Source organism: Dendroctonus ponderosae, unplaced genomic scaffold, assembly GCF_020466585.1.
Source record: "Dendroctonus ponderosae isolate FM_Combo_2020 unplaced genomic scaffold, Dpon_F_20191213v2 Dpon_F_20191213_7, whole genome shotgun sequence".
Classification (NCBI taxonomy): Eukaryota; Metazoa; Arthropoda; class Insecta; order Coleoptera; family Curculionidae; genus Dendroctonus; species Dendroctonus ponderosae.
This window is the reverse complement of record NW_026018916.1, coordinates 10,777,427-10,802,409: the sequence shown is the minus strand read 5'-3', so window position 1 is coordinate 10,802,409 and position 24,983 is coordinate 10,777,427. Positions and strand designations below refer to the sequence as shown.

The 24,983-nt window shown below is 31.8% G+C and overlaps 6 protein-coding genes across 8 annotated transcripts; 2 read left to right on the top strand and 4 right to left on the bottom strand.

Annotated features, from left to right (window-relative positions):
• Window positions 1-591: 591 nt before the first annotated feature.
• On the bottom strand, window positions 592-4,430 carry LOC109543208. The gene is made up of 2 exons (XM_019912793.2): window positions 4,328-4,430; window positions 592-2,879 (listed from the first exon to the last, which is right to left on the bottom strand). The coding sequence occupies exons 1-2, from the start codon at window positions 4,345-4,347 to the stop codon at window positions 1,547-1,549; spliced, it is 1,353 nt and encodes a 450-aa protein (XP_019768352.1). The 5' UTR covers window positions 4,348-4,430; the 3' UTR covers window positions 592-1,546.
• A 1,569-nt stretch (window positions 4,431-5,999) lies between these two features.
• Window positions 6,000-8,827, bottom strand: LOC109543206. Its single transcript, XM_048668175.1, has 3 exons — window positions 8,708-8,827; window positions 7,227-8,200; window positions 6,000-7,028 (listed from the first exon to the last, which is right to left on the bottom strand). The coding sequence occupies exons 1-3, from the start codon at window positions 8,725-8,727 to the stop codon at window positions 6,886-6,888; spliced, it is 1,137 nt and encodes a 378-aa protein (XP_048524132.1). The 5' UTR covers window positions 8,728-8,827; the 3' UTR covers window positions 6,000-6,885.
• Window positions 8,828-9,811: 984 nt separating this feature from the next.
• LOC109543173 lies at window positions 9,812-10,587 on the top strand. Of its 2 annotated transcripts, XM_019912747.2 has the most exons (3): window positions 9,812-9,970; window positions 10,033-10,105; window positions 10,163-10,587. In XM_019912747.2, the coding sequence occupies exons 1-3, from the start codon at window positions 9,938-9,940 to the stop codon at window positions 10,510-10,512; spliced, it is 456 nt and encodes a 151-aa protein (XP_019768306.2). In that variant the 5' UTR covers window positions 9,812-9,937; the 3' UTR covers window positions 10,513-10,587. The 2 variants fall into 2 exon arrangements, with proteins under 2 accessions (XP_019768306.2, XP_019768305.2); XM_019912746.2 differs by having other exon boundaries at window positions 9,814-9,970; window positions 10,033-10,587.
• A 534-nt stretch (window positions 10,588-11,121) lies between these two features.
• On the bottom strand, window positions 11,122-12,752 carry LOC109543174. 2 transcript variants are annotated; one of them, XM_019912749.2, is made up of 3 exons: window positions 12,633-12,714; window positions 11,743-12,576; window positions 11,122-11,679 (listed from the first exon to the last, which is right to left on the bottom strand). In XM_019912749.2, exons 2-3 carry the CDS (start codon window positions 11,785-11,787, stop codon window positions 11,296-11,298), a joined length of 429 nt encoding a protein of 142 aa, XP_019768308.2. In that variant the 5' UTR covers window positions 11,788-12,576; window positions 12,633-12,714; the 3' UTR covers window positions 11,122-11,295. The 2 variants fall into 2 exon arrangements, with proteins under 2 accessions (XP_019768308.2, XP_019768307.1); XM_019912748.2 differs by lacking the exon at window positions 11,122-11,679 and having other exon boundaries at window positions 11,794-12,576; window positions 12,633-12,752.
• A 214-nt stretch (window positions 12,753-12,966) lies between these two features.
• Window positions 12,967-19,412, bottom strand: LOC109543172 (2-acylglycerol O-acyltransferase 1; the record flags this gene model as incomplete). Its single annotated transcript, XM_019912744.2, is given in 6 exon segments — window positions 12,967-13,997; window positions 14,056-14,281; window positions 14,335-14,585; window positions 14,745-14,881; window positions 16,606-16,882; window positions 18,868-19,412. Coding segments are annotated over 5 exon segments (1,023 nt in total). The 3' UTR covers window positions 12,967-13,839.
• A 1,885-nt stretch (window positions 19,413-21,297) lies between these two features.
• Window positions 21,298-24,983, top strand: LOC109543212 (the record flags this gene model as incomplete). The annotated part of the gene is given in 2 exon segments (XM_019912796.2): window positions 21,298-21,404; window positions 23,910-24,983. Coding segments are annotated over 2 exon segments (1,106 nt in total), but the record flags the coding sequence as incomplete, so codon positions are not given.

The window sequence follows — 24,983 nt, the reverse complement described above, 5'->3', positions numbered from 1 at the left end:
AAATACCCTTGATTAGATGATTCATAAAATTAAAAATAATCCCGTTCAAATAACAGTTCCTAATATTTATTAAGAAATGCGCTTTGAGCAATTATTATAATTTTTGTATTAGTTGGTGAAAGTTTATAGTAACTGTGTAGCTAAGTTTGTAGTTGTGATTACATTATTTTTTATAATTCTTTCATCGTTTGTTCAAATCATTGGGTTTCCATTGCTTGCTGTAACGTTCAATGAAATTTACGTGACTGTGTGACTGTGTTGTCCTGAATTTCAATAAATATCTCAGGAACAAAGTAATATGTGAAAAAAACAACAGGCCAAAAATGTCTAAATCAATTAGTGGATATCACTGTGGAGCCGTTTTGTTGAAATTATTTTTGCTGTTCAAGTTTTTTAAGAAAGTAAAGAAAGCCGCCTTCAATTTACACTTCCAAATAGAAATAAGGGATATTTTTACAATTAAAATACCATTTTAATATACCCTTTCTCCTACAAAGAGAAATAGAGACATTATGGTCATTGAAGTACTTTAAAAGTAGCTGGAATTTACATGCTAGGGAATTTTTGCCTCAGGATTTAAATAATAGTGCATTGCCGATATAAAATGTATATTAGAATTAAATTAATAAGAAACTATAAGGTCACGTTTCATGTCAAATTCATTGCACTTGATAATATTTTCTATATCTGAGGCTCTTAGAGCTTTGCAACCGATAAAAGACTTATGTTGATAGTTCTTCTTATTTCATTTTACTACATTATACTAACTTATGATTTATATAACATGAAATATTAATTCCAATAACTTGGAAAAAATCAAACATGAAAGCGATACATACACAAAAGAAATAGAACAAATAATACAAGTATTAGAAGCATTGTATTATTTTTACAGCAACCTCACTACCGTAAAATTTAATACACGTATTACTTTTTGGTAATTCGAGTATTCAACTTTTAAGTGGCTTTTTAACTTTTTAAATGTGGTGAACAATTTAAACTACCTATAATATGTACAAAGTAATATGTTTTATTTCAATTTGCGAAATAAGTTACTAGATACATAAAATGAAAAAATAAAATAAAATTTATTTTGCATTTGACAATCTGGTGACGAGAAAATTATTCGAAGCAGTAATGAAGGCAATATAACAAAAAACATAATTACAAGGATAAAGCATCAACTTTATATGCTAATTAATAAGATATTTTCTTTATACACAAGTATAGTATAAAGTATGCGTATTCACGTCTCAAAAATGTTGATTTTGTTTATAAAAATTACTCTTTGATATAATTATACGTACACATAGAAACGCGCTCAGTTTACAGTGGATTTATTGAATCACGTATTGAAGTGTATTAGTATTGTAGTACTAAATTTGATAATCTTTCCAAAACCGTTTCTCATTTTTGAATGAAAACTGCGTTTTTTAATGAATAAAAAAAATACCTACAAAATAGCTAAATGATTGAATAATGGCATAATAATTTTCTAGATCAAGAGATTGCGAAGAATGTTGGGAAACGCAAGTTGTAATGCTTTCTAACGAGAATATGCTGTGAGTACATATGTTATTCTGTCATTATAATCCTGCTCTAAAATTTGTTCATTACCCGGTTTATAACCTTTGTACGAACGTTCTTTCTTGAAACAATCGTTTATGGCGTCCACAATTTTAGTGAATATTCTTTTTTCTACCGCTTTAAATTCTAATTTAAAGCGTTTGTAGGAATAAGTACTTGAAAATTTGGAAGATATTTGATGCTTATCTAAAGTCATCTTAAATTCATTAAAATATTCTTGCAGCATTTCTTCCAGGTACTTTCCTAAGGTATCAGTGTTTACGCTTGTATAGATGAAATATGCCAAATCTGTACAGCAGCTATTGTAAGTGAATTTCCACATTTCGAGCAGTCTGCTTGACCCAGGTGCTTCTCTATCACCTCTGGTTATCAATATATTAGGAATACCGTATTTGGTATGGCAAATGGTATACCAAGTTTCATCTATCCCATCATGGTAGATCCAATCAAATAATCTAGAAAGCTGTTGCGAATTTTTTATGTTTTCTAAATGAGGACGTCGCAAATTCTTATTTTTAAGTCTATCGCTTATTAGTTCTTGCAATAGTTCTTCATCTGATGGCACTGGCTGATAGTCCTTCACATTCAAATATAGAATTGGAAGAATAGTTCTTCGAAATGTAATTCCTTTTTTTAAGCGCATAGCTATTGGACACGCGTGAAAACGAGCCATTTGTCGTAGAATCATTGTGGTAGTAACACGATCATAGCCTCTCTGTCCATTAGCTAGGGGCGCAGGGTTTCGGAATCCCGTGCGGTCAAGAATTATAGCACTGAAACAGTCTGGTAGATGTGGAGGAGTCGTCGGCGGCGGCGGCATCGTCATTCTGAGTCCAATACACGTTGCAAACATATTTCCAAAAATAAATTTTTCGCTAATATTATGATATTTTTGAAATTTTTCTATCGTCGCTATAACAACATTGTACATTTGCATTTCTTTCTTCATTTTCGTCAGTACATCTAATCTTAAATAAGCAGCTGCTCTCTTTTCTAAGTCGTCTCGCTCTTCCATGAGCAGTTTCACAAATAAGTATACATTTTTCTCTTCACCTGTGATTGTCTTCAGCGACAGGTCAATGAGAATCTTTTCGGGAATGGCATTATAACGCGATAGATGCTCTCGAGCTTCTTTTTGAATTTCAACATGACCCTTGTAGTACTCATCAAGTAGATGCTCCAGATGCATTTTACGCATATAGGATTCCGACTTCTCCGCTACGGTCCAATCTGAAGGCTCTCTATGCAGTGATGTTCTGCCCGTTGGCCTATCATCTCTCGATGATATTAAACTAAAATAAAAATTATATTTTATATATTCCCATACATTTTTTAATATCTACCAATTGTAGTGTTATTTATTATACACGGTTTGACAGAGTAATAAAACGTTAACTGACTTATTTTGTTTTGTTATTTGCATTTTCAAATCAATTTTATCTGTTTGCATCAGTATTAAGAAGTTGCAAGCGCGCTTCAATACAGTGAGTCCCAGAAGAAGTGTTTAAATTCATTTAACATTTAGCGGTGTTTTTTATGGAAAACATCTCAAATTCCCGTAAATTTTTATTTTGCGGTTTGGTTAAAGGTAAACTTCTTTACACAGGGTCATACAAAAATAAATTAAGTCCATTAATTTCATTTTTTCAAATGGATGCATTTTTTTTTAATTTTGATTTCTAAATAAGAGATTCAATAGGACTCGACAAATTTACTTTCTGCTTCTGGTTTCAGTAGAGAACATGTATTATAATCTAAGGTTCACTGGTTAACTCAATCACTGAGAAATCAGATGTTTCTATTTGAAAATATTAAGCTGATGATCGTTACTTATTTTTGAACCATACTGTATTAAGAATTTTCGTGTTAGAAAAATCGCATTTTCAAAAAAATATTTACGGAATCGCGCTTTTTTAGAAATGTTAAAACAACACACTGAGGAATTGAAGGTATTTAGAAGAATCAGAAGAGTGACAAAAAAAGCAAAATTGAGTAACGAGAGAATAGACAAGATTTAGAAGTGGAACCAGTTTGTCAAAGCGCAGAGATGCAAAAGCTACTGTGGTTTGAACATTTTGTAAGACTGAAAGTGGACATACAAATAAGGACAAAACCTGTACAGAGGAAAACTAGAGGCAGGCTAAAGAAAAGTTGGAATAATGTTATATCGAAATGTTTAGAAAAGCGAAACATAAACTGGGCAGAAGCAAAGGAAACAGCACAAGACAGAGGAAACTGGGCAAAAAGTAAAATATATCTTACACATATGAGTAGAAAGAAAGGTGCTGCATGGATGTTTTTATCTGTTAATTACGTGTAAACTTTTTTTTGATGTTTCCAAAGGTAGGTATGCTTGGACGTATATTGGACGTTTTGCAGAAAACAGCTATTCGAGAAAAACTGTTATCTACTTCATAACTATTAATATTTTATTTAGATTGTCAGTAAATTGTACAAAATAAATAAATTGGAAGCATATTATCCTAGGCTGAGTGGAACACATCTTAAAACTTGGATTAATAAAATTGTTAAATTATTGCAACATTATATCTTCTTCTACATAGTTTACAGAAGATATATCCACCCCACCTTACTGCTTATACATTTTAATGTTTTACTTCATTGACCACATATTTTAAGTACATATATGCCACTAGCGGTGTGGTCGAAAATGAAAACGGAATCAAGAGGATTAGACAAACTAAACAAAGTAGATTATAATATTTTGGAATTTACTTACTCTCCAAGTCGGCGCAACATTTTTTAGTTGGCTGTCAATAAGCGAAAAGTTTTAACGGCAATAATAAGAAAACGACTTCTAGCCGAAAATGGCCATCATGGGCGGGACATATTTGATGTAAAAAATAATAGTTTTTATGATAAACATGTTTGATGGTAAATATTTCCATAGATAAGTATCACAAACCACTTGAGAAGCCTTGAAACTGGACGTTATAAAGAAAATAAATTTCCATCGTCATATATTATTCATATACAGGCTGTCCCGAAACTAGGTGGCCACTGTAAATTGTGCTTTCAAAAAAATATGTTAATGTTGGAAATTAACATTTGGAAGTGGAACCCATGAGGGATGTCCTTTCGAAATTATTCCTAAACGCTTTAACCCAAATATGTCTTTTTGACCCAGTTCAATGCATTTCATATGTTGAATTTTGATCTAAAATTAAAACTGTTTTAAAACATAAAAATGAACAACAAAAATAATTTTTTTATCATCGGTATATCATTTGAAGGTGGTAATATAGAAAGAGCACTTAGATTTTTCTGGGTCTGTATTTCAATCGTGTTTTCTTATAAACTCTTAAATAATGACAAAGTTATTAAGGGGATATCACGTTATTAAGCGGATTAATTTACTATAGCAATTATTCAAGTAAGTAATTGCAAAGAAATGAATGTGGTGACAAACTGAATAATGAACAAATTTTTCGAGATGCCTCCGCACAGCTTATATACCTATAAAGCCCCAAAAGATGGAAAAGATGGTACTATCATACAAAACAAAATCGACTACATAATGGTTTATCAAAGATATAGAAAAAGCTGAAGGATGGTCAAAACTCTGACTCTGATCACAATTTATTGGTAGCAGAACTTAGGGTACAATAAAAGAAATTGAAAGCAAAACAAAGCACAGCTGCTTATAATAGAAAAAGATCAATGAACCAGAGGTAAGAACCCAGGCCATGAACCTAATAAGTAACGCCTTACGGAATGTAAAAAACAGCGCAGTAAAAGATAAGCTATGTTGAAAGTTTGCCGATCGAACAGCTCTTTTGACTATTAAATGATAGGCTTCGTGGAAACATTGCCTTATCCGACCATAAAATGTTTCTCAGATCATTCTGATGTGTTAGAACCCAATGTTTGCAAACAAAGTGGAAAATCTCTGGCCTTGAATCATGTGCCTTTTCATAATGGAAAGGATATAATCCTTTCATAGGAACAATTTTGTCAAGCTATCAATATGTTTTTAAATAACTCATGCGTTGTAAATAAGCCTCTTTCATTCTACTTTCTGTAGGCTCGTCAAACTAAACCAAATCAAAAATATAAAAAAACCAAACCTTGGGTTTTCCATGGGGTAACAACTGAAAACATTATTTCTAGGGCTCAAACACGACATAACTACATTTCTCTGTAGATCGAATTCCAATTACTAGGCAAAATGATTTCCTAGTAAAGATAATATGTTTTTCTTAACTATTGTGAACGAATATGCAAAAGCACGTCATAGTAAATATAATTTCTGTGTCTAAAAAGTCTTGAGTCTTTTTTCCTTTTGTCTTGTTTGTTGAGTCTTCTTTTGAGTCTAAGTCTAAGAGTATATACAGTAATAATATACTTAAATAATATTACAGTTTCTGTAAGATTGAAATAATAGTAAAATGCTATTATAAAGTGTTTATTAGATTTACATTTCAAAAATTAATTACACATTATGCATTTTACTAAAAGGTATAAATCCGTCGCAGTCTATACTATTTTCTAAAAGTCTGGAGTGGCTTAAAATAATGCTTTACAACCGATAAAATAGGTATATACCGTTAACAGCGCTAAATGAAGTACGCGAATAATAAATTTCTAAATTATTCTTATTCTATCTTACTACATTCATGCGTAACATAGCGTAAAATGATAATTTTCTTATTATTAGATTCATTATTACAAATGAGTACAATCATTGTAAATATTCTATTACTTTTACAGCAACATAATTTTTATCAAATTTTATTCATGTATTATTTTAGAGTTTTAAGTGGCTTAACTTCACTATTTTCAAACGAAATAAAAAATGAAATATGGTCTATATGTAATGCCTGCTACATATTGCTTTTCCATTTTAATGCAGATATTAAAGAATTAGACACATAAAATGCAAAAATAAATAGCATTTATTTTGCGTTTTACAATCCGTTGACGTCAAAATAATTGAGAGTTGTAATAGAAACCGTTCTGAAACTACATGAATAAAAACTGATTTTTTAGTTAATACAGAATAAACTGTATAAAAAATACCCATTCTTGTCTTAAATATGTTTTGCTTATAGAAAATTACAATACACTTTAAAATACATACACATAGTGCTTAATTCTACAGTAATTTGAATTTCAACAATTACCAGAGATTAAAGGTATTTGTTGTGAGGCTTTAATATGAACGGATTTTTATCTGTTTCAAACCAATAGTTCAATGAGTGTTTTTTTAACGGATTACGAGAAATACATTTAAAATAACGTAAGATTAGAAAGCAATTGCAAAAACATGTTATTGGATTACATTAATCCTGCAGCAAGCCTTACGGCTACTTTTACTCTTCTGCGATAGTTTTCGCCTAAGATTGGTTGTCCGGTCTCGTCATAGCCTTCGCAAGAACTTGCTTTTACACTGATCAAAATTTCAGCTATTGATCTCTTTCCTATGTCGAGAAATTCAGTTATAAATTTTCCGTAGGAGTACTTTTCGAGAGGTACTTTATGCTCTCCTAAAGTAGTAGCAAAAACGGTATAATATTCTTCTAACAGATTCCGGGAGTTTATTTCCAGGATATCAGTTCGTAAGCTTGTAAACAGGAAAAATGCCAAATCTAGACAGCAGTTATTGAAACTGAGCTTACCCAATTCGAGCAGTTTGCTTCTCCGCGGTAACTCTCGGCTAGGATAACTGGTTATTATATTGGGAATGCAGTATCTGGAATGGCATAAGGTGTGCCAAGTCTTATCTTCGTGATCTTCTTGAATCCATTCAGATAATCTCGAAAGCTGAAGAGATTCTCTGAGAAATGGCATCTGATGAAGTACTTCTGGCTTATGTTTTAGTCCATCAGTAAGTAGCTCGTGGCACAGCGATTGAGAAGGCGGCAATTTTTCAAAGTCTTTCACCTCCAGATTTAAAAAAGACATAACTTTTTTCCTAAATTTTTTTTCATTTTTTATCTTCATCGCAATGGGGCAAGCATGAAAACGAGCCATGTCTCGTATGATCATTTTGGCATGAAAAAAGTCAAAGCCCGTAAATACAGTTCCATTCGATTTAGTCTTATAATATCGGAATTCTGGAGTGTCCAGCAATATTGCGCTAAATTGATCGGGTAGATTTGCAGTAGTTGTTTCAAAACTAAGTCTTGCTCCAATAAAATTAGCAAACACATTTTTATAACGAAATTCTTTCTTAATTTTCATTTGGTTTTGAAATTTTTCGATAGCCGCAATAACAACAGTATATATTTGAATTTCTTTTTTCATTTTAATCATTTGATCTACTCTCATATAGGCATTCGCTATCTTTATTAAGTCGTCTGGATCGTCCGTTAGTAATTTCACAAATAACTGTAATTCCTCTTCTCTATCAGAATTTGTCTTTAGGCATACTGCAATCCGGCATTTATAGGGAACGTCATTAGGAGGCGACATGAGTTCCACGGTTTCTTGTAGAATATGAACTGAACTTCTGTAGTAAGCATCGAGTAATAGATGTAGTTGATGGCTACGCAAATAAGAGCGCGAAGCCCCATGCATGGGTAATAATGTCACATATCTACGAATTGGAGAACCATATTCTGCACTAATTATGTTTCGCAGATAAGAAAACCTAAAATGAAAATTGAGACGTTTGTATTATTCATTCTGATGGGATTTTTAATTTTAACTTATATTATCGTATTTAACTCGTTATATACATCGACTCGGAACTTTGAGCTTTACAGTTATTTATTTTAATATAATCATTTCATTTTTGAGTTTAGTTGCTTTTTCAGCAAATACAGCGTTCGTAAGCAACACCATGGACATGGACAGTATGGAATGTTTTTAATAAACCATTAATTTAGAAAATCATTCATTTAGTTAGCGTTGAATACATGAAGTTTTCTCCATTAATCAACAGAATAGCTGCAAACGGATTCAACCAAATTCCACTAACTTCGTTCAAGGCTACAAAAGTATTCATATAAAATGCCAAAAATGCATTTGAACAACTGTTGCTTGTTAAAAAAAAATTTATTGTGGAAATTCAACATTATAAGGGAAAGAACTTCGGTAATTAGGTATAAAAGGCAATCAAGTGAACATTAATATATGAAAATAAAAATATACTCACCGGGTATAGCGGTTAAACATTTTTCAGCAGTTAAGAGAAGACGATGGAAGACGACAATAAGGACAAAATATTTCGTGTATGAAAATAAGGTGTTTTCATGGTTGATACTCTGATAACTCGATAGACGAGTACCACCAAAGAGCGAAATAAACTTTTCGATAAACAGTAGATTTGTAGTACATTTTAATTTTGTGAGAAAATTTATATTACTTTAATTTGTTGTCGGCATATAATAACTCGTTGTATTTTACGATATTACGATAGTATTTAGGTATATTCAAGCTTTTTTTATACTGAAGTTTTGTATTGCGCACCTACTGATGCATATTTTGGAATTTTAGAGACTTATATGGTAATACTTATATGCATGCAGATGAAAATAGCTTATTATTGAAGGAAATAATATTATTACCTTTTGAAAATTTCTTTCAATTATCTTTTATTTTGCTCCACAATTTTGAACAAAGAAGACGTTGAAGAAGCTCACAACAACAAAAGTCATATGGTAGTACTATTCTTAGCTGTCTAGTTCTTTTTCCAATTACTGAGTGGAATTTAAAAAACGCATAAAAAAGATAATAATTGAAATGGAATGAAATCTGCTTTTATTACTTTGCAAGTAGTTTTTTGTGTTTTACCCATTTTTGGAATGGTGCTCCTATCACTTTCATCGCAAAGAAGTGAGTAATGTAATAAGCTCTTTCAAAAACATTGTAGAAGCTCCAGAACGAAAAAATCAACATTTGGGACCTCTTTTTAGCGTTTTTTGATCGGTGACAATTTTTCATTATTCATCATGAACAGAAAAGCTTTCGTGTGCATATTGTGAAGCTTTCTAAGATCGAAAATAATCAGTTAACACCTACTAGAACTAATCTGTAGTACTTTATGTACATGAAATTTGTTGAAAAGCTCGTTCTTCACCAAAAAAATTAATACTGATAAAAGTACATATGGCGTTTCCATGTACCAAAAGTTGTTACAAAATTTATCATTATTAACACCTACTTGTTTTTAACTATATTTAACATCATTTAGCTATGTACAAATAGGAAAAATATCCCATTGTTTTCAAAATTGACTTTAGTATTAATGCCGAATGAAATCATTCTTATCTTTTGATATCACATCTTGGAAGATGCGCTTGATTTACATATTACTTTAAGCTTAGAACAGTATTTTTCATCAATCGCTACAATTTTTAAATTACGATTTAAAGCAAAATCTACAATGGGTAAACTATTTCGGTTTACACTCTGCTTGGTAAGTTTTGAAGACATTCAATTTATTTTGCGGTATATTTGAAGTTCAAAGGAAATTGTTAGATGGCCGGGACTTTGGTATTGTGCCGTGGAACTACAACGTTTGAAAACAGCCCAGCAAATCTAGAAGTTTTCAGTTCCGTAAATGATCATCCTCTCCTCAAAGCCTTAGTCAATAAAACATATATTCCAGAAGAGAATTCGTCTCATCCATCATCGATCGATAGAACTGCAGTTTTAGCCACAAGAGGTTCGATAACAGATGCTATTTTACAATCATTAACATCCTTATCATCTTTTTTAATTCCATTTGTAATTGCTGCTGTTACCTTAGCGCAAAGTATTGTAACCCCTTTGTTGCTTTTGTTTGACTATTTAGCAGATTTGCCCATTATACAGTATTTTGTGCCTTTACCAACGGTCATTTTGGTAGGGCAAACAGTTTTAAACATAACTAGCTTAACGTTAAGTAGTCTAAATGAAGAAAATATTGTTAGCTTTACCAACATTATCCTTAACTTTCTCTATAGCCTTTTTGAATAAATGTTATTGAATAAATAGTTGAAATGATCGATCAATCGTAATTTGTTATGAATATATGATTCCTGCAGGATGTTATATCTAGTGATTTTTATTTATTTTTGTTTGTTCACTTACCCCCTCGTTAAAGCGCAAATATATGGGGAATCCAGAATAAGTGGGAAATTCTTTTTCTGTATCCTCTTTCTATGCAAATACAAATCATTGCATGATGTACTTTACTGTGTTTCATCTTATAATGGCTCAATGTCAAATAATTTTTAATTAGAGGAGATAAAGAATGGACATTGTCAAAAGAAGCCATCATAGTAAGATGTAAGATTTATACGTAAAATTAGCCACCTTGTATACAGATATTTCAAAGTGCATTAACTTTAGCCATTTTGTTGCTTCAATCTTTTACTTTCAATATTGTGTCACGTTTTCTCAGAAACTGACAAAATGTGGCATCAAGTATTCAAGATTTCCACTATGTTGTAAATTATTACGTTTAATAATTTATTTCCTCACAGTCTTCATGGAACCCGAAGTAAAAAATACAATCCTTCTGCATAAATAATAGGTATGTAAAATGTGGGTCGTTTTGAGCAATAAATGGAATGAAACAAGTTATTTATTGCAATTTAAAATACTTTTATTTTTAATTTAATTCTACTGCACAGAATAAACATTTAAAACTTAATTTATTATAAAAAAATACATGGATTATTTATTACTTGAATAGTTGAGTGAAATAATTTCTAAGAATACGTCAGTAAATAATTATTAATAATGTGGTTAAAATATTTAGTCATCCAAAAAGACACTTATCAGCAATAATGCAATAAAAAGTGATGGAACAGCAATGATAGCTATAACTATGGTCGATATTAAGCTTTGAACTCCCGAGAATAACAGTCCCACACTAGAGCCAAGTACTGAAGAAATTATATCACTGGCCGAGTCTCCTATATCAGATACTATATCGAGCAGATTGCGTTGAATTTCTCCTAGAGCCTTAGCTTCAGGTAAAGCTCCCGAAGCGGAAGACTTCTCTTTAACTTTTTCAACAGCTTTCCAAAGAAAATCTTCAACTGTGGATGATTGTACCTTCAACAAGGGTTGCTCCCTTGGCAAAGCTTCTTCCACTGTAATTTCAGCTACGGATGATTCGCAGCTGTTAATTAAGACCTAAAATCAGTCAAGTCGTCTTATCATAGGGTCCGATTCCTTTTATAAGAATTGAAAACTTACTGTTGCAATAACTGCCGAAAACACCAAAATTATTTGCTTAGACATTTTAGAGTAGAATTCACAGGCACGTAGACTTTCGCGTTGAAACTGGAAATGCAAATATTCTGCAAAAATAATTTATCTTATTATTTAACAGACAATGGCAGATACTGTCTTTGGCCTTAAATTGCAAATTATTATAAACATTTCGAAGAACTATTCATCCTAGCACACATTACAAGCTAATATTTATCAAGTTGTAACAGCAAACATGCCAAAAAGATAAAGTTTTTGCTGGCAAATTAAGTCACGACCTTCACCATATAAAATGTATGTAAGTCTATTTATTTAAGAATTTTCAAACTACACATTTCTATTCATCTTTCACTAAAATGGATAAAACGACCATACAAACGCAAGAATATAATTGTTCCAGAAGGTACTCAAAATTTCCCCAAAACTGTCCGGATCGTCTGAAAATGCATTGGAAATTAAGTACAAAACGCCGCTAATAATTAATAAAACCACATAGATTGCTAGAATTGGAAAATAAATATTTGGATACGCCCATAGGTAGGTTGTGCCATTGAGGGTAGCAAAAAGAGACACAAGGTTTGCGATCCAGACGCCTTCAATGAAATTAAGAACGGGAATTATCAGTTCTGTAAATATTCCTTCAAATGCTGTAAGAACATTCTTGGTAGCCACTGCAATATTTTCGGGTTTTACTGTAGCTTCCACCAAATTCTTCTTTATTAAAATATCCGTTAGAGTTTCTGGCAACAAATTATTGTTGTTGAACTGATCAGGCAGTTGGTTTTCTACCACGGAAGTTTCGCTAACATTAATCAAAAGCTGAAAACCAAAATGAGAAATTTTCAAGCTATTTAAAATTATGTTTGTAAACTTACTGTTGCAGTAATTGCTAAGCAAAACTTCAACATTTTCACAGACATGTTTTTCAGTTGATAACAAGGCGTAAATGATAAATCTTAGTGATGCTACTGAGAAAACTTTCCAAAATTCAATCTGTACATATTTAATGAGTAAATTGGCTAAAACAATCGTCTCGTTTGGGTTGATTTAAAGATAACGCTATTTGCCAAAGACTAACTTTTGTGAAAATGTTATAAATTTGTTGAAATATCAGGAGCTAAAAGCGACTAAAGTGTTGGGTTGTATCTGCAATTGCTGCAAAAAAACTGTCTAAATCATCAGAGGTGAAATAAAACCAACTACAAAGCAAAACTTTTAACATTTATTAAAATACTAAACTGGAAAATACTTATTATGATGCAATAAAGGCACCTGTATTTACGCGTAATTCTAATACGAATATAACAGAAACATCGTCAACTGTAAGCAATTAGAATTTCTTAAATGACAAAACAAAAACAGATTGCGGGTCCATTATTTTTAATTTAACTAATCTATGATGTTCAAATTACCTGAATCTGCCGTGAAAGTTGAAAAACAAACACTATATATTTTTACTGGTAAACTATGGACTTTTTTGGGTTTTGAACTTGAGTAACGCTTACAAACAGTAGGTATTTCAGAAGTAGCACTTTTCTGATATGGGACACTAAATATTTAATAAAAGAGTTTTCTTTTTTTAATTTAAATTTCAGGGAGTCAGCAGTAAAATAGTTTAAACGTGTTTGTAATAGTTTAGAAATAATCAGCAATACAGTTTAAACATGAGAAAATATGTCAATATATGACCATAGAATGAATATCTTCTTTCCAATTTTCCAACAATGAATATTAGCTCATTTTTTATAGAACGTGTAATTAAGTTTTTTTGCTTCTGGCTCCCTGAACTGTCTTGAAAATTAGCATCAATTTTCACGGTTTTGGCTTATAACTGCTTGCACACACATTAAATAAAAATGTTCTTCATTATAACAAAAGTTATTGCCAATATAAATAAAACATCCAAATAAAGGTTTAAATATCTTAATAATTATTCGACTTGTACATATTTTAAAACTTCCTACATCATGCTAACAATATCAGCACACAACAGAACTTCCAATAATTCTATTACTTTAGGTACGACATTTTTTGTACTATTTCGCATCATGATATGATTACTGAGCCAAATGAACCGCAAGTTCATGCAATCACCAACTTTGTGTCTTCGGCATTTTGCAAATAGTTATATTTCTGTTCCTCAAACATGCGCTGCAAATGTTCTACGAATTTGGTATGGTATTCCTCAATTTCGTCTGGAGTGGGATTTTCGAGTTTTGGAACTTCCATTGGTTGACCAACTGTAAAATCATGGGTTACAATGATGGCTTTTTCGTTTAGTCCATTTAGTATAATTACCAACAACCCGAATCGGCTTTCTTCTAGGCACCAAACCAAATGTGTACTGGAAAAATCCTCGGCCAACTGGAACCACCGGGGCAAGGCCGATCCATTTCCGGATATTTTCCTGAATTTTTCTCAATGTATTCCCTTCAACTTGATCAAAAGTATCAGTTTCACCAAACGATAGAACTGGAACCAATGCAGTTCCATTCTTAAGGGCTAACTTGATAAAGCCTTTCCTCTACAAAAACTAGAATCCAGTACTGTAACACAGTAAAGCCTCCAAGTTATCACCTTGTGTAGGATAATTTTGTATTGTCCAGGTTTGCAATAGTAGCTCTCCTGTGCACCTCCAGGCATCAAAACACAAACGTGTCCTCCTTCCGGGTATTTCAGAATGTAATTGATGGCATTCGCTTCGGCAGAAATTCCACCTAATGCTAAACCCATCTCCCTAAAAAAGGGCATGATGTAGTGCTGAGATAGTGTAACCACGTGGGGTGTGTGATGAGGAAAGTATGTTTTGAAATCTCCATAGTCTGTAGCTGCAAAAAAGCATCTAATTTCATTCTTCATTACACGATTCTAGCAGTCAAACGAAAATAAACCCATCAATATATCTAACTGGCGCAATATATTTCAATGAATGGGATAATCTTAAAGTGGGAAGTTACAACTTTCAACGCTTTAAATGGAAAACTTACCGAAACTACAGAATACCCCTAAAGATAGCATTCCATGAGGAAAGCAGCAGAACAAGTAGTTCTTCCCGGGATCCAAATCCACCCATGGTAATCTTTCAAGAGTGACTGGAAAATATTCTTTCATGTATTTCCACCACCTTAAAAAAAACACTCTATTTTGTACAAATTTTATTTTTTTTATCTAGGAACATAATATAGAATGTTAATAATGTAATTGACTCTTAAGATCAAAAAATAAAAAATTAATCGTATTGAATTGTAAAATTAACAGTAATAAACAGTAGTACTCGTATAACCTTTATACCAATTAAGGAAGCTGAGAAAAGGGTCAAAGATTAATACTTTGCTGATTTTCACGCAGGGTTTTTTAATCTTCCTGCGTATGTAGTTATGATGATCGCGGTTGTTATTTCTTGCCTTTATTCGTTAAATTAGTAAGCGTTAAAAAAGAAAGTGTTAATCACGTCACCGTGGATCGTGGACGCATAGCAATATGTTGTCGAATGAAATATATTTTAAATTAACGGTTCAAGAACTGCAGGAATTCGACAATCCCGATATGGCTGCCTGCTAGAACAAAATTAAAGCAGCAGAGAATACAGTGATACAAGTCCTAGGGAGGAAGAGAAGGCCGAAAAACGCGTGGTTTAATGAGATTAAATAAGAAAAAACTAGAGCTGGACAGTTTTACTATAAAAAATGGAAAACTTTTAAGAGCACTGGAGGGACACAAACGCGTGCTTAGAAGAAAAATGAGAACATTTCTGAAGAAGAAGATCTCAAACATCAACTTGATAAACATGTGAAAAGTTTATAAAATTTCTACCATCAGAGACGGCAATATGAAGTGATTATTTCCACTGTTCAGCCACGAATTCAAACTATCTGTCGCATTCAACTTTCCAAAAATGCTGCAATTATAGAATTGCTATCCTCAAAGTTTGCAATGTTTTCAAGCAAGCTTTCGTAATACCTACTAAATAATTGCAATAAAATAAAAAATATTACATTTGAAGTTAAAAATGATTATTTAACGGGAAGGTGATCTGCAAAATTTTTATTGTCGCCATAYTAAAAAGGGTATATCAACTAGTTGGTTATTTCTCTCGATAAATTTAATCTAAAACTTCACAAAGAAACTAAATTAAACCCCTGTATACATTTTCARTATCGAAAAGTTATTTGGGACACTGCCCTTTCTTTAAATTAAATTTGAACGTTTTGTGAATTCCTGGCTTTTACGGCAAATTGCTTTTAATATTTAGAGATACAAAATTTGACGAAACTATCTTAACCAGAAATATCTATAATATTATAAACATACAAATATGTTGGTATCCTATCTGTTTAAAAATGTCCCTTTACAGGCAATATGTATTTTTTTAAATTGTGCTAATCATTATAAAACAAAAATATAAATAAATTTATGATTCAGTGTGTACGTTCCATACTTGCAAACAAAATTTCAGTTGCTGCAACACTATGAATAAACAAAATTATRTAGATAATCGTACAGTAATGAGATATGTAACCTTCCTGTGTTTGATCCAGTTGTACTGTATGGCAAGGTTCAAGGTTTTATAATTATAGGTAGAARTCAGCAGACACAAATTGTTAAATTTTTTCACACACACACACACACACACAAAGTCTTAGAAAKYTATAATAGAATTACAACTAGTTGCTTTCAWAACGATTTTTTGCTTTGAAGTGAAATTTGAATAGAACCCTGTTTGAAATAWTGCAAGACCATTAAACTATTTTACTAATTGGTAATATGCGTTYATATCTAATAAATAATCTKTTGCTTAAGCGTCAAACAARAAGCGATACCTTTTTATTAATTGTTTCGGCAACTTACCTCCAACTTCTTACCCAATGCCAAGGCCTTCCACCTTGCTGGCTAGTATCTTTGTCCCAGAACACAAACCACAACAGATATAAAAGAGTAACGTGCCAATATCTGGTGAAAAGGAGAAGATACACCGAGAAAAGTAGACTGATTAAACCTCCAAAGATCAGCCAAACAAATCCAGTTCCAGCTGCAAAAGTTTGCAATCGCCGGTCCATGGGAATTTTTAGAGGTGCGAAGCGAATCCCTGCTATCTCCATTTTAATTGGCTTGATACTTTTTTAACCTGCAATGGTAAAAMAATATTTCTAAAAACYTAGTTTCCYACATTCCCACAAGATCAAWTTTTTCTCAAAMTATCTTCAGTYAGATTAAACTCAAACTTGTGATTCTGCWTATTCATACTTACTTTTCATTMWAACTTCTCAAAATGTATGCTATATTTTTATCTTAAATTGTATTTTGATACAAACCAAATAAATAAATAAATCAAARGCGATGCAAATATTTTGCAATTAATAAAATAATACCATTTCGTATGTAAGTATAATGATATAAAATCTTGTTAAMAATTATTGCTGCAACTAAATTTTGCGAGRACAATACAAGGACAACAACAATACACAGCTTGGTTTTGATCAACTTGCAATTACTCCGGTGATATATATTTATTCTATATGAATTAGAGGATACCAAACATGTCTATTAAATTAGGGAAAATTAGTTATTAAAAAGCAAATTGTATTTTGTTGCACAAATCAATCAMGATTAYTTACAAATTTAATTATCGTTGACTTTCCATTTTTTAAAATCATTTTTCAAGCATTTCGACATTCTAAGATCCTCTCTGGAAATTTTATCTAATCTTATCTGAGTTTAGTTTTCCGAAAATAGTTTTACATGCACCGTACCTTTAATGAATAGTTGCAGTTTTGAATAGCTCTTCATTCATAAATTTAGCTTTTATATTCAAGACTACTTTTCTCTTAAATTATTCTAAACGAAAAAGCGTTAGCTTCTAAAACTAAGGTTAGCATGAAGCCAGAAGGGCTGATTCTGTGTTCTTTAGGGCAGCCAGTCAGCTTTGAGTATTGTGAATCGATTTTTCCCTTAAATCAACGTCTGCTGTGGAAGCTTAATTTAGCAACATGAAACTCTGCTAACTGTTACATAAAATAAGCCAAATAAATATTTGCTCAAATTTGAAAAGTTATGGAACATTTTATATAACAATAGTGGACTTAGATTGTTTAGATTTTATGTTGTTTGATACAAAGTTTAATAATAAAACCAATAAAATGGTAAAATTTAGACACACTGTAGAACAAAAAATAAAATTTTGATGGTTAATAAAAATTTTGAAATTAAATCCAATTTCACCTGTACTTGCCTGAGATACGTAAGTTAATTGTAACACCTTTGGCTCAGTTAATAAAACTGGTAGCAAAGATCACACATAGTATCTATACAGACGTTTTGTAGCAAATCAATAATCTAATCTGGTATTAAGTAAATAGCAGCGAAAGGAATTGACCTAAAGTCCAATTTTCTCATCTCCGTATCTGATGATCAATATGACTAGGTCAATAAAATTGAACCGTTCAGTAACAAATTGAAATGGTGTGTTTAAATTTTGTTTACCGGTTATCACCTCTTAAAGATAACATATATTATTTATATCTTAATCAATATATTATTAAACAAAATATATAATAAACCCGAAAGGGGGTGCTAGGAAACTATATTTCTTGCGATGGAAAACGCAGAATGATAAGTTTAAAAACATTAACAGTGAATATAAATATTGATCACAGTTTTTCGAATAGTTATCTTGGAAGTACAGTTAAGTTTGGCAAATGTGGATTTTTGCACGATGTATATGCTTCGTGAATGAACGAACTAGTCTGTTCTCAAATTGGACAATTTCCTCTAAAAACGTTCCACTACAAGGCAACTATTAACATTTGTTTTACTTAGCCACTTTACTTAGCCGGTTTTTTAAATACCTGTGCGATAATTTCATATCTTAAAATAGGTAGATATACCTTTATTTTACTGTAATAATTTCTTCTTTTTAACGGTAATTTTCTGGTGTTGCTAAAAACTAGTTTACTCATCAAACAGACCATTTTTTCCGTAACTTTTACTTAACATTTAGGTAATTAATCAGCACCGCTCGAGGAAGCCAATAATTACTTGCAGCTTCTATTCGTTTAATACTTATTTACCACAAATGGCAATTATTCACTAACAAGGTACCACTAAACCCACCAGAAACACCATGCATCAACTGCAAAACTTGCGTTAAACCATTTAAAAATTAATCCAAATTAACCATATGTTTGTAGATGAGATGGTTTACAAGAACCACAGGTAAAGAACACCAACAGAGGCCATTGCTTTGATGTGGGTACTCGGTAGCATAGAACAAGGCTCGGTACTCGCCCAAAACCGATCGTACCACATCGACGCACTAAAGAAGCAAAATTAAAATACCGACGACTCGGCTAAGTGATTTATTAAAATAGAACTGATTGAACCGGGTTGTTCTACAAGCGAGTGGGACTAAGTATAGAATAAATTATATACGAGGAACTACCGAATGCACTGTCACAATTTTTTTTTTGATGAATTATTGTAAGAAATGCTGAAACAATAAGAACTTCAATACTATTTTATTAGGAATGCTAAGCATCGTAGAAGTTGAGAAGCAGAAAATTGCCAATGATAACAGATGCAAAAGGACGCAGAGGAGAGCAAGCAGGAAGAAGGACCATTCTTCTTGATTACAATTACAAATCTCGACATATTCGATAACTGATAACACAGGCAAATACTCTGAAATTAATCATTTAAAGCCGGATTTTTACTGAGTTTCCCAGATACATTTTAAAATAAACATTTATTCGAACACATTCAGTAAGTATTAATCCATACAAAATAAATTATGAAATGATTGAAAAGTGTTCTAGTTCTCATTTGAATTGTCCAATTGCATTTGGCGATGACCTTCACATTTTGGTACCCTTTACTTAATGTTTTGTGAAATCTTTAATTTGCGTATCTGATTTATCCCACGTATTTTGATTTTTCTGTTTTTAGTTCAATTTCCGTAGTTTACATTTTCTGCTTGCAAATAGTCTGTAATGGTTTTCCAGTTTCATCTTTTGATGGAATATGCAATGTGTTTTTACAAGCATTTTAAATTTTTAAATGGCACCTTTCTTATTTAATGTAATTTGCCACTTTTCCGTCAACTTGATTTACGAGATAATAAAAATAATAAAAATTAAACTTATGGTTTTTTAAATGGTAATCATAGTTGGCTGTGGGCCTTTTAAAATCCTTATTTTTTATGAATTTAACGGTATAATTGTTTGTATGTGTTTCTCCTTTTGTTGCCGTAAAACTTCAAAAGAAGATAATGTATAAATGTGTAGTAGGCTTTGGAAACAAGAACTTTCTTCAAGTTCATTTGGCAAAAAGTGTAAACATCTTTCCATAATTAAATTATGATTATAAAAGAATGGACCAATAATTTTATCACTAAAAATGCCTCACCAGACATTCACAAAAAAACACGTTGATCTCGCCTGTTTTCAATTAGATGATGATTTTCATTAACCCAGCAAACATGATTGTGTCTGTTAATTATTTCATTCTTGTTTTGTGATTTGTGTGATAATATAGTTCTTGTTTCCATAGCCTACTACACATTTTTTATCTTCTTTTGAAGTTTTAGGGCAACAAAAGGAGAAAAACATACAAACAGTTCTATCGTTAAATTCCGAAAAAAATAAGGATTTTAAAAGGCCCACAGCTAACTATCATTTCCATTTAAAAAAACATAAGTTTATTTGTTATCTCGTAAATCAAGTGGACTATGACAACGAGTGCTAGCTTATTGAATTCAACGCAAAAATTTCTACTAAAAACAATTTTAACTTTTTTTAAATTTAAGCAGTTTAAGAATTATATGATAATTAAGAAAGTGTTGATTTCTTGCCTTTTCAGAATATTTCAGGAACCAAGTCGGGTACCTAAATTTTGCAACCGGTAATGAATAGGCAATCGAATTCTGCCCTATTTCCCATTTAACGGATTCTCTATCTTTAAAAATGTAGAAGTTACCCATACAAAGATTCAGAAAATGGCCACCCTGTATACAGAGGGTGATTTGCGTACACGATAAAAAAACCCTAGTTTTGTTAAATTATCTCTTAAATTATATCTTAAGACAGTTGCTTACGGAACAAGCCATATCAAATTAACGGTTTTAAATTCAAAACGCAAATGTTTTATATTACACTCCGTTTTACATTAAAAAAATGTTTTTATATCTGTCTCTACCTTTACTTTGCTTGCTGTTTTAACTTGCCTAACTTTTGCTTGCTTTACTTAAATCAAATTGGCTTATTTTCAATCTTGTATAAAAAAAAATAAAAAATTTAGTTTTCAATAATTAGCAATTTTGTCGTTTAGATTTATTATGGATTAAATTGAATGTGTTTGGATGATTTACTTGCTTAACATAGAAACATTCTTACTGTCTAACATTAAAAACGTGAACAGTTAGTTAAACGCAATTTTCCGTTTCAAAACAAATCCAAAAGAGAATAAATTGAGAGTTATTTAGCTTGTGGATTAGTGTGATATGGGTCCAATATTATTTGAAATATATAAAAAGTAAACACAAATATCTTCGTATTTTACCATATCTATTTGTAAATGTGTCTTCGTTTCAGTAGGTAGTGTGACAATTGAAAACTGGCAAAAATGATTCGCAAGCCCCAAGGCAGAGTGCAAAAGTAAGTAATTTTAATAAGTCAACTACACAAAATACTGTTTTTTAACACCAGATAGAGCTAAAAAAAGTGAGCGTTAGTTATAGTTATGTCATTTCCCAAATACCGAGATTAACATTTTAAATTACGGAAAATGTATATGATAATTAGGAAGCAGCTAATATACCGATTATTTACGGAACATGTCCTTAAAATCCTGAAACCGCATGGCCCGAATACGAGAAATACGTGGAAACACTCACTTATTTCATTGTGTTTTGTCGAAGGGTCAAACACTAAAGCTTCTAAGTGAACGATCTGTACAACTGAATGGTGATAATTTTGATAATTTTGAATTTGAAAATGTTATTTAAGACACATTCAGTTTCGAATTTTTGTTAGACATGCTCTAAATATTGAAAAATTTACCACCCTGTATATCGGCGAGGGGCTGGCAGGGGCTGTACCCCCGGGCCCTAACTTTGAAAGGAATTCGCGAACTCTGAATATTTAATAAATGTTCACATTTTGCAGCCCTTAAGTGAGTCCCCATATTCATTTCAGCCCTGGGACTCCGAAAGATTTAATCCATCCCTGACTCAAGCTGAAATTCGTAACTAAAAAGAACGACTATTTTTTGAATATCTACTGTATAACGAAAAAAAAAACAAACTTAAAGATCACCTTGTATTTGCATATTTATAACTATTAGTATGTTTTTTAACATTTGCTTATCTTTACAATATGTATGTAGTTGATATTCAAAAAATACTCATCGAAAACCGGGTTTATCAAAATTTCAAATTTTACTTGTGTGTTAAAAAAGACACATGGCATTTCAGTGTCCATTTTGTCCATTGCCAACCATTTTGTGGAATGTATCACTAAAATACGCATATCACCACAAGTTGCTTTTTTGTATAAACGCTAATGCGGATTATTCAGCTAAACGGTGGGCCATCGAAATCGAAAATCAGCACCTTTGGGTATTGAGAATTTTTTATTGTAAAAATGTTCGGACACATGAAGTTAATTAACGAACTTTAATTCAGCAGTTTTAGAGAAATTTGGAAACATATTTTAACAAAAAGTTAAACAAATGTGATAACACAGCCAACAAGACGAAAGATTATTAAAAATTGAAATTAAGAAAATCRKTAGTTTTTAATGTAAACTGACTAAAAAAATAYTTCTTCYTTCAAGCTTTAAATTCATTTTCAACGAAGAGATTAAAAAAAATATTTTCAGAGTTATTTGAGTGAAGGACTGAAATGTTAGACGATGAATAAAATTCGCAAATCAGTTTGATAGAAGTCAATAACTCGCCAAATGAGGCAATCCACYTCTTCCGCTCTTAAAGAAAATTCTAACGCAAACTGTCGACKAAAACACTTATTTTGTTAACTGCAACTAGTCCAAAATATTCATTAGCGCAAATACATCTGCAAACAGTTTTCCCATCTACTTCTTACCCCACAATTTTTCCATTTCAACTTAAGGCGTTGTGGACACTAACTTCAAGATTCTGTCTTACTCGTTCATGATCAACCTTTTTTACATTTAATTAATTCGGACGCGCTGGTTGTTTTAGAGGAATAATGCGAACTTCAATTTTAAATCGCAAAATAACGACACCAAAATTACATTTTAGTCCATTTTAACTTCTACAATATTTTTCGGTTTTTTGAAGTCGAAACTTAAATTCAGTTTGTTTCTTATGGGACCTATTTTAATTGCGTAGAATTTATGGTGTAATAAAATGCAATTATTCGTTTTATATTTAGTTTCTTTGTAAGCAAAAGGTGCTTCAATGCGGTATTCTAGTAATATGAAAAAATAAATAACATACCAGAAATTATGTATTCAATCAATTTAAAGGCAATAAGAATAATTATTTCATATTTGTGGAGAAATTCAAATAAATGTAGAGTGTCCGAATATTGTTGTGATCCCAGATTTTCCGGCTTAAACCAAGAGTAATAGATCATATTTCACATTCTCATGAGCCAATATGCATAGATGAAGAATACTTGAAATGTTTTCAAATTGAATAAGACTTTGAAAAAACTGGGGAACGACAAGTATAAGAGCTTTCTTCATACGTGATTATTTTGATTAATGTTGGGAGTGATATCACATTCCTGATACCACAGAATGGTTACACAAAGTGTAGTYGGAGTGATTAATTTTAAAATGTATAACTTATTACTTCAGTGTATTATACGTGTGACCTTTACAATTAATGCCACAGGCCATTTTTCAAATTGCGTGATGAATTATTAGCTCAAACATGTATGATTTTATTTGGAAGGTTGCTGTTTTGAATGGTAAATAATTAATAATTTTAATCTTACCGAWWTCTTCTAAAAAAGTGGTGCTTTATATTTCATCTTTGAATGGTCTGTTTCTCTTAAAAAAATGCYAYTTTCTTGGAAAAACGAGTTCCTTTRAAACAGGTCCTCTATTTTATTACTGCTACTTYGCTGATTGCTTACAAASAAACTGACGTTAWTTGTGAWTTYTTTTCAGATCAATTAGAGCCGCTTATGCACGMGCACTTCGATTGATTTTACGACCGGATGGACCCCATAATGCACCTTCTCCATTCCAGTTCTTTAATTTGCTRACATTGCTGGGACGTCCTCTTGATCAAATCAAATTAGTAGAAGAAAATGTGGAGTTTAGGACAGGTGCCACACATCGTCCACATACCTTCCACATAAAAGTACTGTTAGTGGAAACTACCGCTACAGAACCGAAGGAGATTCACTGGAATGTAATAGCAAGAGTAATGGGGCATATAGATGAAAGCAACAAAAAATCAGTAAATATTCGCAGCAAATTTGAAAGGGAAATTTTAATGTATTTAACTGCGTTTAAATCACTCGATAAATTTCAACGGTTATTTCCTGCTGTTGGAATTAATTATTGCGATCTTTTCCCTATATGCTATGGATGCGCTTTCAGTGTGATGAATCAAAATACCGGAAGAGCTGACCACACAGCAGCTATATTGCTGCAGAATTTAAAGGCCTCCTCCTATCATTTTATACCGGAACCTTGTGACATCGCTCTGGCTCGACTGATAGTCAAACGTTTAGCTCTATTTCATGCCACTCCTATAGCAATGGCGATGCAAACAATTAATCGCTATTTGCACAAGCTGCACAGTCGCATGACCGGAGATATTAAGTTTGATCCTGAGTACAACGCTTCTGAAGAATTTGAGATAATAAGTGACACTTTATATGGTGATCCAGAATTGACTCAGTATTTAGCGGCCATTAACCACCAGTTGGGATTATGTGCTTACAATATCGATTCGAATAACGATATCGAAAATCCTGCATGGACTACCATCTGCCACCGTAGGTGTTCCATACGTAAGATAATGCAGAGATTTCAAGACGGAGACGATCGTGAACGTATAAAATTTGTAGATACGAAATATATGGAATATGATTCCTGTGCTACTGATTTGCTTTTCTTCATGCTTACAAGTTTGACTAAAGCCGTTTTAGATAAATATTTTGATGATATTTTACAGACATACTTCTCGGAATTTTCTCGAATTATGTCAATTGCTTGTATCCAACTTCCTGA